The following is a 15,428-nucleotide window of genomic DNA, read 5'->3' on the forward strand; positions in this document are numbered from 1 at the left end:
ACTCATGTTAAATATGGACTTAGGCTGAATATGCAGACTCAAGTCAAGGATCTTTTACTGGAACCACACAGATATTTTCAACTGCTGCAGCTTTTTGTGTCATATGTTTTCATTCTATTGAGTAACTGAAAACCAGCACTTTTTTGGGGCCTGTTTTATATCTTTTTGTAACAGTACCTAGACTAAAGCTAAAGAAATTGATTTGTGCAAGTGGAGCTATGTAGTAGGAGTCATAAATACTTCTAGGTGATGGCACAGCTCATGGAAGGAGGCAATGGTAATAGAGTCATTCATTGCTACATCACTGGTCCAGACAAAATCCATGGCCACAATGCATGAAAGTGAGTACCTTTATATCAGTATTTGGCAATACACAATACAGGTAGCTATCACCCAACCTAGAACCAGCAGCCTATACTCTAAAAATCACGATACAAACCAGATACAACTGGAATCTCAGCATACTCAGTAGGGCATGAGCTGAGGGATTTCAGCACAACTCTCTGACCTTCCTCACAAAAAGTATCTCTCTTTGATACTGGTACAGGAAGGCCCATCCATATTAATTTTCTTATTCCCATTGGGACAGAGGTGGGTTGGAAAACTGGTTTCTCTTCTCCATTCAGTGGCTGGCAAAGTATGAAGAAGGCAAGCTGCAGAGTTGAAAGAACTAGAGCGTACCAACCACCACCGCATGCAGATGTCCTTGCAGTTTACATCTGTATACTGTGAGACTGCTTGAACTGTGGCTTTCATTTTCACAGCTGACTGGCAGCCAGCAAGAACATTCTGACCCCAAACCAGAATACTGCAGTTAAGAACCCAGCAAAACATCCACAACCCAAATTTTATATGCACCATGATTTCTAAACTTCCATTAACTCCAAAATTACAGATCTGAAGCCCAGAGCACTGTTCATTTCCTTACCCACCCACCAGCCTGGAGGAACCATAAGTGATGAGTGCAGATGGAAGTTCATGAAGTGGAGACTGCCTCAACCTTTAAAGAAGAGTTGTCAATAAATAACGCTACTAATTGGCAAATGAACTGTACTTCCCAAAGTCTTTCCAACTGAAAATTTGAGCACAAATAGTTGCCTGATAATTCAGAAATACAACACAGCATTTGATGCTATTTCAGCAAACTGAATGGAAAGAAAAAGATTGGAAGGCACTGTAAAATTAAAAAAAAATATTCCAAATGAAAATTTCAGAAATCTTAAGACTGTATTATTGTCAGCTAAATGAATCTGCCTGTTGCTGCCTCATGGCTGCTTATATGGTGTGAGATAAACTTGTAATTTTCTCATGGCTGTAGTGTCCAGCATTAATCACACATGGACTTTATGTAACCTTCATTCTCTTTCAAGCATACTACAGAAATCACAGTCATTTCAAGTAGAGATCAAAAAAAAAAAAAAAAAAAATCCCTTATTGGCACAATTCCAACAGGATGTAACCATTGGCAATGAAAATCTATATATGAAACTTTGGGGAGGGGAGGGGCATGAAGATATTTTCACAGGAATACGGCCAAATAAAGGGATAGTACGGGCCCAAGTCTTGATTAAGACTGCATTGTGATTTCTACAAGAGATACATTCTTGCTCTTAGTGTTCCCTCCCCCTGTGAATGTTACAATTTTTTGTGTGAAACTTAATATGTTTACTAGCCTTCAGACACAGAAAGAGCGACAAGAACCAGGAAATTCAATACATTAGAGGAAACAACAATTTTGGAGTGATTCAGTTGCCAAAGTGAGAAATGAGCTAATAAACTAATTGTATAACTATGCAGAAGGAGCAACTGTACTTAAATCAAGACTTCACTGGATGACCCACAGGCACCACACTGGAAATTAACTTTTGCCTTGACTCCACCTTTTCTCATTTCCCAACCTGACTTTCTGACTAAATTCAGATGGCTTAACCGAGGTCAGTATCTTGTGCAGAAAGAGCTGCTAGCAGATCCCTGGACTGCTTTGTTGTACCATGTTGGTTAATGTAACTGCTTCTTATACTCTCTCCCCATCCTTATATACCACTTTCTCACAGAACTGAACCAAACCATAAAATCTCAAGTACACACATGAGAAAAATGTATGTTATCAAAACAGTTGAGCATAAAACTCGCATTGAAAATAATCTCTTTTTGCATGCTCTTGCACATAAACAAATAACGTGGAGTCATAAGCAGGTAAAGGCTACCTATAGGAAAACTAGCATCATTTCTGTGGTACACTGATAAAAACGTTTTGTTACTCAAGTTCTTGGGCTACACCTGAGGGGCCAGCACACTGGAGTTTGAACACATGAGGAGGCACCCACTCACATCAGAAGACTAATGCTTAGAGATCAGTGTGTTGAGGTGACAGTATAGCTGCAAATAGCCGTGAGGCATGGTTCCAGAATTTCCAGCCTCTATCAGAATGCACACAGGGCATGGTGATTGTAATGACCCCTGAGGTTTATCCTGGGGAAGTTTTACATACAGATACACATGTGGAAGGCAGAGCCTTACTTCCTCTGTCTTCTGCTACCACAACCATGTCAGACAGACGCCGCTGAAGCACTGTGAGAAATGCAGTTCATACCTCCAACAGACAATAATAGTAATAGTAATAATCAATAATAAACCTTTTTATCTCAAAACCAGTCTTCATAATAGAAACCTCCACCTTCAGATGGGAAAATACACTAAGGCTCTCAGCCTCCTGACATGAAGTGTTCTGTTGACTGCATTAGGCACTTACCTACTTTTGTGCTTTACCAACTCTTTTCTTATTTACTGAAACCAAAGTAAAGCTCCTGTTTGCTACACCAGACTAACTCAGCATGCAGACCGTATTGAAGAGTTACAGTGCCCGGTTTACCACTTCACATATGTCAGGGCTTCCTTCTGCTAGGAGATCAGACTACAGCAAAATACTTTTTTGTCCATGGGACTGACAGGCAGTAAAACATGGAAACTGAAGAGTCAAAATATAAATTATTTTCTTAAAAGTTAAATAGTATGTTTTACCTATCATTGTATTTCACCTCCTCTCCGTTCTTAGCCCAGCTGATGGTGGGCTTTGGGTTTCCCACTGCCTCACAGTGAAGCAGCACGCTCAGTGTGCCACTGGCTAGGACCACTGTCTGTCCCAGGTGGGTAACAACTTCTGAAGCAGAAAGCTGCTGTGCTGCTGAAATCTTTCGGAGGATGGCAGGCTTTTGATGAGGTCTGTGCAAGCCATTTGCCAGGTCTACAGCGGTGGGAAGAAATGCTTCAGCAGATGACGTCCTCAGGGAGCTGGTAAATCCAGAAACATGTCTGTGGAGAGGATACTCCACTGAGGTTGAATCTACTCTTCGCCTCGACACTTTGAGGACAGATTCCTGGTGCTCCAGGTGACTCTTGAAAACCTCATGAGCCAGCTGGACAACAAGCTGCTCAGTGTAGACATCTTTAAGCTCCTCAGGCTGTTGAGACAAGTTCCTTATGATATCATCCAACCGTTTCTGCTCTGTGACCATTGTAAATGGCAGGCTATACTCCCGGCTCTGTTCCTCCTCTGAAGAGGCATTTCTTTCTGTGGAATCCTGGGCTTCCCAGGACTCCAGGTTTTCCCCTGGGCAGCCCCTGTGCTGTAGCAGCCTTAAGACAATATCATCATACCAGCTGCTGGGGTCAGCAAGGTGCCCTCGCTTTTCAGCCTTGCTCCCATTGAAGAGAATCGCATTCATATGTTTCTCCTGCGTACGCAAGGCTTCATTCAAGCCAGCCTTTCTCATGGCCTCTTCCTCCTTAATACCAGTTGGCTGCCCAACAATAATCTTCTTGTTGCTTCCAATTAATTTAATTACAAAATGCTCCCGGGCTGGCCCTGCTATGCAGGTGTATGTCCCAGTGTCTGAAGGCTTCAGACGGTGGATTTTCACATACCCATAGGGTGCAATGGTGATGTGAGCTGAGCTGACGAGCCTCTTGTCATCCTTTTCCCAAGTGATCATTGATTTCCGGAACCTCCTTGTGGGGCATCGGAGAATAATGGAGGTTTTGGGCAGCAGGTAGGCATACCCACCCACAATAAAGTGTAGCTTCTTCTGCTTCCTTGTCTGGATGTAAACTTTCTTTACGGCCATAATATGGGGGCTTTGCTTATGAGCTGGCCTGTTGTGCCCTGAAATATCATTAATACTATTAGTATGTGATACCATTAAACAAAACAAGCAGTGTACTTTGGTGCTGGCAGCATTCAACTCATTAGACAGTAATGGGAGAAACTGGCCACCAGCTGCTGAACATTAAGCTGGAACAATCAAAATAAGAGGAATAACAAAGCACACTTTAGGAATGCAAAAGTAGTCCTGCCCAGGGTACATGCAGATACAAAAACTTTATGGGACAAAAGCTTTATGGGAGGGAGAAAACTTGAGTGGAAATGTAGTTCTTTGTGATAAAGTATTTAAATGAAGATAATGTTTAAACATAAACAAGTGTTTACCATCCAAACCCTCAAAAGCAACATCATCTTGCAGGTCACAGCAGAAAGGAAGACTGAAAATACTTCTACCGCAGGGAGTAACATTGAAGAGAACAAAAGAAAACTGTCTGGACTAGGCTTAAAAACACGGTAAAAAATATTAAAGTGCACTAGTTCAGTGTGTCCTTTCAGTTTCCAGATCTCTACGACAGAGAACTAAAGCAGTATAGGAATATTATTAGTAAATACCATGCAACATTTGGTCCCAGCTTTGCTTCTGAATGTCAGATCTTCTTTCTCCCTGACATACCCAACATTTAGCAGTTTCAGAGTTCATAGTCAACTTTAAGCTGAAGCTAGGCTGCCTTTCAAACTTTCACATATCCAGTTGGATTACTGCAAGGAAGGGAAGGGCGTAGAGGGAGACTACTGCTCTTGCAAAGGGCAACAACAAAAGCATGAAATGACAACATAAAATACATCTAATTTATGTTGCATGGTGCCTTAGAAATCCCAGGGCATAGGGTGTTCCGAGTGACATGATGAAATAACATGTTTTTAAAAGATCTTCAACAAAATCCCTTACCAACCATTTTCTTTCATTTCTAGCTCTTCTAGCAGAGAGTTTATTTGCAGCTGCCCTCAGGCTGCTGTGCTGTATCTCTAAGCCTCTACATTCCATTTGTGAAATTTAGATCTAGATTTGGGTCAGAATTTTGAGTCAGTTCTTCCAGAAACTAGTAGCTCCTTTCCAGCACATTGGCTCAGACCCAGCTCTAACAGTAAAATTTATAGTTCTCATCCACTGACTTGCCTTATTGCTAAACAAACCATACTTGTTCACAGACAGAAAACTCAGCAGCAGCAACCACTCTGCAAGATGGACACTAGCACAAGAGAAGGTTATGGAGCAGGTGACAGCATGGATTTCTTAGTAATGGACATCCAGGCCTCCTTCCCCCAAGCACTGCCAAGCATCTTTTCCACTTACTTGCACAGGTGCCTAGTGCACAGGGCCTGACCAAGGATGAGAATGGCAAAGGTGAGCACAATGAGGAATTGACGATGACAGAACCTCCAGTTTTCAGCATCTTTCTACAAATGGCATTTCGACTCTGGGTGCCCTCTCCACAGCTGACTGAACACTAGGAACAGAATAAAAAATATTAGGAACAAGGTGTATTAAAAGCAAAAGGGTGCTTGTTGTCACACACACCCCCTCACCACCCATATCCACATTGCGTACTCATACAATGGTACGGATCAGCTACAGCCTTCAAAATATCGCTGTGAAATAAAGCAGAGCAGCACCTGGCCATTGAGCTACAAACAGTGCAGGCACAGTAAGGCGATGAAATATCAGGTATTTTCTGTCCAGTATTTTGAGGTTTTGACTCTTCCCATGCTCCCTTTAGCACTTTTTTCTCTCGGTGTCCTTTTTTTTAATGGTACTGTGCTACAATAGAACTTGTCTTTGCACTTTGTTTCTATATGTCTGTGTCTACTGGCTGGAAAAACTTCTGCTTGTAGCCAAAAGCAGACGACACTGAGTTGCACTTCACAGATACAACCTGTTCTGCTAAAATCTGGCCTAAACTTAATCTTTGACCTTTACTGTTGCAGACCTATTAGGAATAATAAATGGATGTTTCAGATACCAATGAGTTACCTCAGCCTAGTAGTTACCACACATGGCTTACACAAAAGGGTATAAACCCTCTTAACCATTCTGTGGTGTAGGAAGTAACTAACTAGCTACCATTGAAAAAGCAGTGTCCTAGAATAAGAGGCTTGTTGTCTGTAATGATGTGCCTACAGCAGACTACAGGAGTCCCTTCTCTTCTCTGTATCATAGAACGTTGAAGTGGCCCCAAGGAGAAAAAGGCTATTGACATCAGAACAGTCAGAGTCTGGGAAGAAAAAGCATTTAGCTTGGGGGAGTAAAGATTACTCTTCATCAATGCCTTGGATGAACATAAGCACAGGCATGGACAGAGGCAGGGGTTTATTGTTTTGAGCATGGCTTGTGTTTATGCCAGAAAGGAGTATGGTTTGGCTGGATGGCTAACCCACATCTGTGGAGGCAATGTCCAAAGAGGAGCACGGAGCTAGTGATCATATCCCCTACCAGGATGATAAGGACAGATTACAGGACAAAACTGGGCATAACATACTTTGTGCTCCTTTACCCCAATTGACCGAGGAACATCATTGCCAAGAACAGCACAATACTCGTGCATACAAGTAACATACCTGTGTCCAGTCAGAGAGAAGCCACTCACTGGGACAATCCTCATTTTTGCAGGCTTGTTGAGTAACTGGCCTTGGTGTGGAACAGAAGGTTTCTGGTAGCTCTAATAGGCTTCCATCTGCCAGGCGCTGCTTACAAAGTGTATCTCGCTTCTGGACACCACCGCCACATGTCTGTGAACACTGTAGGAGATGAGACCCACCTTGCATCACACTTGCACCATGGCAACTGGCAGCAAAAATTACTTGTGAATTTGGGTAGAAATCAACACTCAGTTTTGGCCAAATAGAAAATATAAAAAAAATAATTAGAGACATCAAAACAGACTTCTTTTAAAAATGTCAAAATATTTTGGAATGTGGAAGCAGTTGATTCTGCTAATATTTAGAAAAACTGCTTCAGTATTTCTGAAATGTTCTATTTTCCGGCATTTGTACAAAAGACATGGAAACAATGGGTCAGAGTTACAGTATGGAGGTAGAAAAGTTGTCCTTTCCTGTAGCCACCAACCGGAAAGTGAGACACAGGCACATAATGTGGAGGATCTACATCCTAATGTCACTGCCTGAGCTCTGACTGTGCTACTGACAGTGCCAGAGAGAGTGGAGAAGTCGTATCCAGCTGTAGATGATTCAAGATTCAAAACAAATGGAAATTTGAGGGAGTGATAAGTAAAAATTTCCCCAGTTTATCACTTTGCTTTTTCTCCCTTTTGTAATTTTTCATCTCTCGTTTCTGACTTGCATGAGGTCTATTGTTAGTGCAGCTCAAAACTTAACTGTCCAGTCCAGAAATCCTATCCTTGAAGACTTCTTGCATTATGGCATTTCTCTGATTTTTAATTAATGCAAAAGCTATATATCAGCTGCAATCTACTGTTAGTCTCAGTAACGGGTTTATAAGGTTAATATAATAAACTTAAATATCCATGAAGCCGTTTTATATTTTCAGCTGTCATGACAGCAGTGTGTATTCTTTCCAAAAGGTAAGGAGGAACATTTATTTGAGTCAAATTAAATTGGGATGATTAATATCCAGAGAACTCACCTTCCCTCTCTCTTTAATGTAAATATCCCTCTCTCTATCCATTTTCTACCCAAGTAGGGCAGGAAATTTTGGACAAGCAGATGAAATAGCTTCCCTGAATCTTTTTTGTAAACTTGGTTGGTCAGCCCTTTTTGCTAAGGATCTTTTTCCTGAGGCTGGTAACAGGCTTCCAGGCTCCCAGTTCTCCTGCTCAGTCCAACCAGCTCAACTTCTTTTCTCCTTTCTCCTAGCAAAGAAGGGGAAGCCTGCATGACACTGACATGACCAGGAGTTGCTTATAGCTTGCGACATGGAAATTATGCCTGCGGAGCACAAAACCATATGAAGAAATATTAAAACATACTCAAGCAGTGAAAAACTGACTGGTTTAGAAAATCTTGCAGTTGTGAAAGGCCCTTCTCTTTCAGATAGAGAGATATAGTGAGGGCCCCTCACTACAAGAAGGGTATTGAGTTGCTCGAGCGTGTCCAAAGAAGGGCAATAAAGCTGGTGAGGAGTCTGGAGAACAAGTCTTATGAGGAGCAGCTGAGGGAACTGGGGTTGTTCAGTCTGGAGAAGAGGAGGCTGAGGGGAGACCTTGTCGCTCTCTACAACTACTTGAAAGGGGGTTGTGGCGAGGTGAGTGTTGGACTTTTCTCCCAAGTAACTAGTGATAGAACGAGAGGAAATGGCCTCAAGTTGTGCCAGGGGAGGTTTAGACTAGATATTAGGACAATTTTCTTTACTGAGAGAGTGATCAAACATTGGAACAGGCTGCCCAGGGAGGTGGTGGAGTCACCACCACCTGAAGTATTCAAAAAATGTGTAGACGTGGCATTTTGGGACATGGTTTAGTGGGCATGGTGGTGTTGGGTTGCTGGTTGGACTTGATATCTTAGAGGTCTTTTGCAACCTTAGTGATTCTCTGTGTGTGAAAGTTCTTGTGTACATATATAAACTTTAATGCTAGCCTTAGTATTTAGGATATACATTTTCTTTGAAAGACAGAAAGGAAGTGCAGAAGAACTGAGTATCATATTTATATTCAGTTTGGTTTGCTCTCTAACGAGTAAAAATAGCTTTTGTCCTACTTAGAATGCTACAAAGCTCAAAGGCTTCCAAAAACATTAAACGAGTAAACCAATACTTCAGTTTTCAACAAAAGAAAACATTTATCAAGCTTTCATTTGAGGACAATTCATTCCTGAGGAGAGAGTAAATCAAGAAAAATATGATTAAATGTATTACTTCAAGATTGCCTAATGACTGCCATTGCATAGCAGAGCCAAAACGGGTTAGGCACTGTATGAATACAACAAATGCATGTTCCTTCTGTCAATCAATCAAATCCCAGGAAGTCTTCCTGCCCTTCACCACTACCAGATAAAAGAGTAAGACAAAACAGATCTTTTCTTACTTCTTGCCCTTCAGTCACTTACATAACTTTGTTTTTTGAAGAATAACTTGCTACTCAACGCTAAATTATTACTAAGTGCCAGAGACAGACAAACACAGTAATGAGATTCCTCCTTGTCCGCAGGAATGCTGTTCTAGGACAGTCCTGGATTACTGCCCTGGAGCTATGCTTGTACCTGTATTTCACCCCTGGAGCCTTCACTGCCCTGGAGTTTCTGCTGATTTTTGTCTAGTGGAAGCTTCCAGCCTTCACATTTTTCCAAGAAAGGGGGTAAGCAATGACAGCAACATCTTCTTGTATTTATGGGCAACATGAAACAGTATTTTTTAGAGGATCCTCAATTAGGACATATCCCATCTCTCTCTGCTGTTCAGAAAGATCTCACAGCACTCTTAAAACAGAGAAGAGTGCTTGTATCACAGGGTGGTTTCACCTAACCCACCCAAGTAGGTAAAAGTGTGGCTGTTTGAAATATGTGTCTTGATATTCCTGCTCTCCACAGCTTCTGAGCAGAGACAAGCCCAATATCCCCTGACATTCCTTTACAGGGGGTCTGGAACTTTGCCAGGGTGCCAACTTCCACAATGGCATCTCCCCACATTGCTGCCTGATTATGCCTAGTTCTCAACAATTAGCTTAAGCAAACATGAGGCAAGACTGACACCAAAGAAGACAACCTATACACCCCATTCCACCAGTGAGTCATTCCTGGTTTTGTGCTTCCTTTTCTCATATGCTGGTATAAGCATTTGTGTGGCTGCATGTGAACCAGAGAGGAAAATTAATCTAGGCTAAAGCTAGTTATATTTCTGGCTAGCATTAACCAGGACCATTGCATGATTGCACAGCACTTTTGGAGATATAAGGGAGTAGGTGCTATAAGGGCAAGAAAGAGATGCCCGCAGCAGCTATTTTCTCCTTTGGTAGAAGTGCTGGCATATGATATCCTAAACTGCTGGTGGAACTGTGGCCTTGGCATCTCTCACTGCAGTAATTTCTTTGGTATCTGTTCTGCTCATACAACAGTCTGTAAATGATAATTAACACAAAAAATTAATCGTTGCTGTTGAAAGCAGAGAGGAAAAGTGGGCTGTGTCGCTGCCTCAGCACATGCATCTATACACATGCATACATTGTACTCAAATTTTCAGACAAAACCACCATTTCCACTGTTTGGGAGGCAAGGAAGCTGGTCTCTTTTCAAACTTGTGGAAAAAAGACATTTATTAATGAAAAATAAAGGGCTAGGCAACCGTCACTCAGCATCATAACTGTTATTGGCTTGGGGAAGTAGCTGAATGTTTGAAAGGATGTCATTTTACTGTCAGTCCTGCTTACAGGGACAGTTGGGGAAAGGGTTGTCCTACCCCTCAGCTCTCCTAGGTGGTTTAATTTTGCAATGCCCTCTGCTCAAGGTGATGGGACTACAGCAGTAAAAGTTTTGGCCTTACTCTCAAAAATGAATTCTTTGCTATGACTCTGCAGTAAAGATAAAGCATCTGCAAAGGGAGTAAACAGTTCTTCTCTCAGCAGGTCTTTCAGTTCCTTTCTAGGGCCTGACACCTGAAGATTTAGAAAGGACTTTTTACACTATAGAGAAAAAATAGCTAGGAAAATATTTGAAAATGTTACCAGTTTTCCCCTGCTACCTCTGTTGTCAAGCCATTGTTCTAACTATCTTTGGAGGAAGGACAGCTCCGAGCAGCTAAACAAGAATGCTGGGACCGAGACTACGGTGCTTATTCAGTAATGAAACAAAGGAGGATGAAGATTTACTTATGGCTGTCTCCCATTTGAGGTCTGCAGAGTAGATATTTATAGGGTCTTGTAAAAATGAAAGCTCATATCCACTTTCCTCCAGAAGCACACTACTGAAAAGAAGATAAACATCCTAATGGATTTAGCTAAGAAACAGAACTATTTAAAAATAAATAGTCTTGAATCTGCAAAGAGATATCTAAATAAACGCTTGGAATGTTGCAACACTGATAATTATCATGTATTTATCTGCCAGGAACAGTGGGGCTTCTAATGGCATTTAATTCAGACAACCCTTCCTTAACAAGCATAAAAGGCCTTATAAAAGAAAACATTGCTCATTGCAGTTTAAATCTTTTGTTGGTTTGCTTGAAACTATTGTGAGAGAGTGCTCTGAAAAGCACGACAAACTCCACAGACAAGACCAAAGAAATGGCTTCAAACCAGGCTGTGTCAAGAACAGATGTTATCCTCTGTAGTAGCTTTGATGAACTTGCTTAGGGTGAGGAAGGCACCTTCCTGCAGGGCCCTCCATCTCCCCATAGAGACCCTCTCAGGGATTTAGGGAGAGGGGAGATGTTGTGGGTCCATTAATACAAGGAAAGAAATACTCCTGCAGGATTTCTTCTGCTGGAGGTCTCCACGGCAGCTCTGCTGCATGGCTGGAGCTCACCTCTGGGAGAAGTCTCAGCCACTCACATCCTGTCCAAATGGACTTTTCCCTCATACATCCCAGGAGCCAACAGCTGTAATAATCCTTAAGCGCAACACACTGGCCTGATGGTGCAGGTTTTCACATGGAGGTCATCCATGGGAAACCTGTGTGAGACTGAACTGTGAGGCCTGTTATTTCCTACAGGGTGGAAATAACTGTACAGAGGTTGGTGGTGCAAAGAAGGAAGACAGATGTCTTTAAAAAGTGAGAGAATGGAAAATAATTTTGATGGATTAGGCTTTTTTTTTTTTTCACTATACTCATTTAAACAGAGGCTGAAATCAGTAGGTAGAGAAGTACATTTTTTGTGCTGCTTTCTCCTGGTGAAAGTTTTTTTTTTTAGTGGCTTAGAAAGTCGTTTTTTTAATGGCTTGTTGGGCAGATTAATGAATCTTCTTGATGGGCTAAAACAAAATGATGCATTGATAATGCATACAGTGACTACTTTTAGCAGTCGTAAAATGAGATTACACATATTCAGTGCCCATGTAGTGAAGAGCTATGTACGCAGCTGGCCAGCCTGCAAAGCCTGTGGAAGTAAGCGCAGAACAGATATGATGTGACCTTCGTTAAGCTGCAGCAATGAATTGCAGCACAGGTTCTCTCCACCCAGCCCAGAGAAGGCAGCAGGTAATACAAAAGGTGTGAACTGAGCAGTTTGATTTCATTCCTGATTAATATGTGTTAAAGCCTTTATACTTAATGAAGCTCCTCCCTCCCTAAGATCTGCTACACCTTTCAAAAAGACATCATATTTAAGAGCCCTTGAGCAGATACAAAAATTGCTAAAACATTACCTCAGACAGGCAGAAATATGTGTGTTTACAGTGTTGAGGAAGATGTTCAAATCTTGAAAAAAAATCTGGTTGAAAATTGCTCTAACAGAAACTATTTAAGTACTGTTCTAAGGTGGCCTTATTGCTAATCATTGTTAGCAGAAAATAAATTTTTCAGCATGCTGTAACATATGTCTCTTCTGACTGTTCATATAAACTTACAGAAAATTGTTCCTGTAAGAAATGTGGCAAATTACAGGATTTTAATGAACATAAGGCACTCCTTCTAGCATATCCTAACTTTGAAATGCTTGGCTTTGTTACCATATGTGCTAGTAGAATGCTATTTGCTATTTACAAATATAGCATCTATGTATGATGATAGCCTAGAACTATTCAAAAGTACAACAAAGCAAATACATATATGTGAATATTAGTAGACAAATTAAAACATGAAATCACTGAATTGTTTTAAACACAAGACTAATGCTATAGGCTAGTTACCTAGTTTTGACAGAACATCAGGCTGGCATAAAATTTTGCTAATAGGATGGCTGCCCAAACCCAGAGCTCTCCTGTGAAGTACAGCTGCACAGACTTATCTACTTCATTAGGTGAGTACATTAACATGTCCCTGGCTGTTAAGTAAAGAGCGGATTTTATAGGTGGAGACTGGCTAGGCGTATGTAAGCACCGTACTAAGTGCTCATAGTTGTCTCATAGGATGGAATGAATCCCTGCACCCAGCAGAATTGAAGATTTAAACAGGCCTTGTTTAGCCTCCACCACACAGCAAATTTTTCCTTTATGCTTGACAACAGGGCAGGATCCTTTCTTCTATTGCAGTATTATATCCAACAGAAACATCTTTAAGTTTTTTGAATTGCACAAGTGTTTTAATTCGCAAGCAGCTGGCAGCAAATAAACTCACTTCAGGTTGCTTTCCCAAGATGGAAATCCTTGTACAGATCCATTGTGTAGACAGCAATTTTCAGCTGCCTCGCAAAGGGCAGTGCCTAATGTTCATGTGTGACTCTGAAGGGAGAGGAGTGGTTTTTGTCCTAAACTAAATTATTATTTGAGAATATATGAAATACTCAAGATGCTTTAGAGGTTGTCTCCTCCTGGATCCTTACAGCTTTGCATTCCTAGTAACCTTGGCATCGCTAACCCAAATGCACTCACTGCATCTGACCATCATATTCCAGATATTTTTGTCTGGGATTATAGTCAGTCATTAAATGCTATAGTGCTATAGTGCTAATATTTTGCATTAGAAGTAGCTACAGTCATTATTTGCATCTGAAAATGTTGAAGCATTTTTTTTTAAAGAGCAAAAAGGCATACTTTGTCATTTTTTTGTTGGACAGATTAATGAATCTTCTTGATGGGCTAAAGCAAAATGATGCAGTTATAATGCATACAGTGACTACTTTTAGCAGTCGTAAAATGAGATTACACATACATTCTTACCTCTTGCCATTCTGTAGAATACCAGGAGGGTGGGCAGTCAAAGCGATTACAGGCTTGCACGAGGGATGGCTTAGGTTTATAGCACAATTCATCTGCCAAAATCACGGTCTCATTAGTCTCTCTTGATAGTAGATGAGAACAGAAGACATCTCGTGTCTGCAATCCAACCCCGCAGGTAAGACTGCAGGTGCTCCATTTCCCAATCTCCCATCTGTGAAGGGGTCAGGAGAGAAAAACCTTAAGCACAGAATAAAGTCACCTTAATTTTTCTCATTTTACAATGACAGATGAAAAAGAAACAATGAATGAAAGGCAATTCTCTGATCACCATCACCCTTCTTGTAGCTGCAGTATGAGGCTAAGAGGAATATTTACTATTCCTCTAAATTTTCAGTTCTTGTCAAAAGCTCTTGGACTTAAAGCCTTTGGGACTCCTGCAATATCACAGAAACAGTTTTCCATCTCAAATTAAAATTTTTGGTGTGCAGGAGCCTCGCCCATGTATTTCAAGACTGAATGGATTTAACTAGCTAGGCTTTTTTCTGTCTTTAATAAAAAAAATGAAGATGTTAATAAAGTCCATCAAAGGAATGCATCAGTGAATTGCTGAGCAGGAATTTCTTCCAGAAGATCCAGTTGTAGTGCTCCTGACTGACTTTTCCTTGTTGTGGAGGTAAGGAGGTCTAAGGTCTTGAGAGATGCAATGGGAGAGCAGGGAGATTCTCTTCAACCCCTGGGTGAAGATCTGTCACTCAGCCAGTCCTTCTCTGCACTAGCTATGTAAAACCTGCATCAGCAGGATTGTTGATGACTGAATTTCAGTGTTCATCACATTAAAACCACATTTATGCTGTTTGAGCTGTACTGAATACAACCCCTAGTTTTGTCAGCCATGTACAGAAAATTGCTTAAAATATTAGGTCTTCCACTCTTGTAGTCTACTAGGAGGCACTTCAGAGATATGCAGAAGTATGTACACAAAAAAGTCCTATATTCAGAATGAGAATATAAGAAAACAGTCTTCCCATCGCCTTTATGCAAAACACTACACTGACCTGGACATACTCCCACATCCAAAATGAAAGTATGAGAGCCAGATAATGCCACTTTTTCTAACACTGAAGAATAGCTCTCTTTCCTGCATGACATTATTGAAACTGATTGCTGGGGAGTAAATTAAACATTCAGGACAAGGAAGGCTCAGAGAACCTGCCCTTGAAGAAAGCAAAGCCAGACAGAAACTGAAGTGACTGATTATGAAGAAAGACACCCTCAGGCTCCAGGCAGGATGGAGGCAGACAATGAAGGAAAGTTATGAAACATGTCAGCAGCATGAGGCAGAATTTGTGGAAGAAGCAGAGGAAAACACTCTGACAGTCTGAGATCAGTAATCAATGGAAACTGCTCAGCACGTTTAAAATGCATCATGATAGTAAACACATTATGGAAATAATCATTCAAGGTTGTGCCATCCTACAGTCACAAAACAATTCTAACTTCTTTATCTATTTTATAAAGTTATTTTGAGCATTTTTTCCCTCCCTCTC

General features: G+C 41.1%; 1 protein-coding gene across 1 annotated transcript in view; it reads right to left on the minus strand.

Annotated features, from left to right (window-relative positions):
- The window catches only part of ADAMTSL1 (ADAMTS-like 1), a gene marked incomplete at its 5' end in the record, with an annotated part of 54,211 nt that extends 40,119 nt beyond the window's left edge, over positions 1 to 14,092 (minus strand). The window contains 4 exons of the mRNA XM_010283680.1: positions 3,022 to 4,162; positions 5,457 to 5,610; positions 6,719 to 6,898; positions 13,882 to 14,092. Of these exons, the coding sequence (XP_010281982.1) occupies positions 3,022 to 4,162; positions 5,457 to 5,610; positions 6,719 to 6,898; positions 13,882 to 14,092 (1,686 nt within the window). The remainder of the gene's footprint in view (positions 1 to 3,021; positions 4,163 to 5,456; positions 5,611 to 6,718; positions 6,899 to 13,881) is intronic.
- Positions 14,093 to 15,428: the final 1,336 nt, after the last annotated feature.

The sequence above is a fragment of the Phaethon lepturus genome, unplaced genomic scaffold (genome assembly GCF_000687285.1).
Source record: "Phaethon lepturus isolate BGI_N335 unplaced genomic scaffold, ASM68728v1 scaffold11763, whole genome shotgun sequence".
In the NCBI taxonomy this organism is placed as follows: domain Eukaryota; kingdom Metazoa; phylum Chordata; class Aves; order Phaethontiformes; family Phaethontidae; genus Phaethon; species Phaethon lepturus.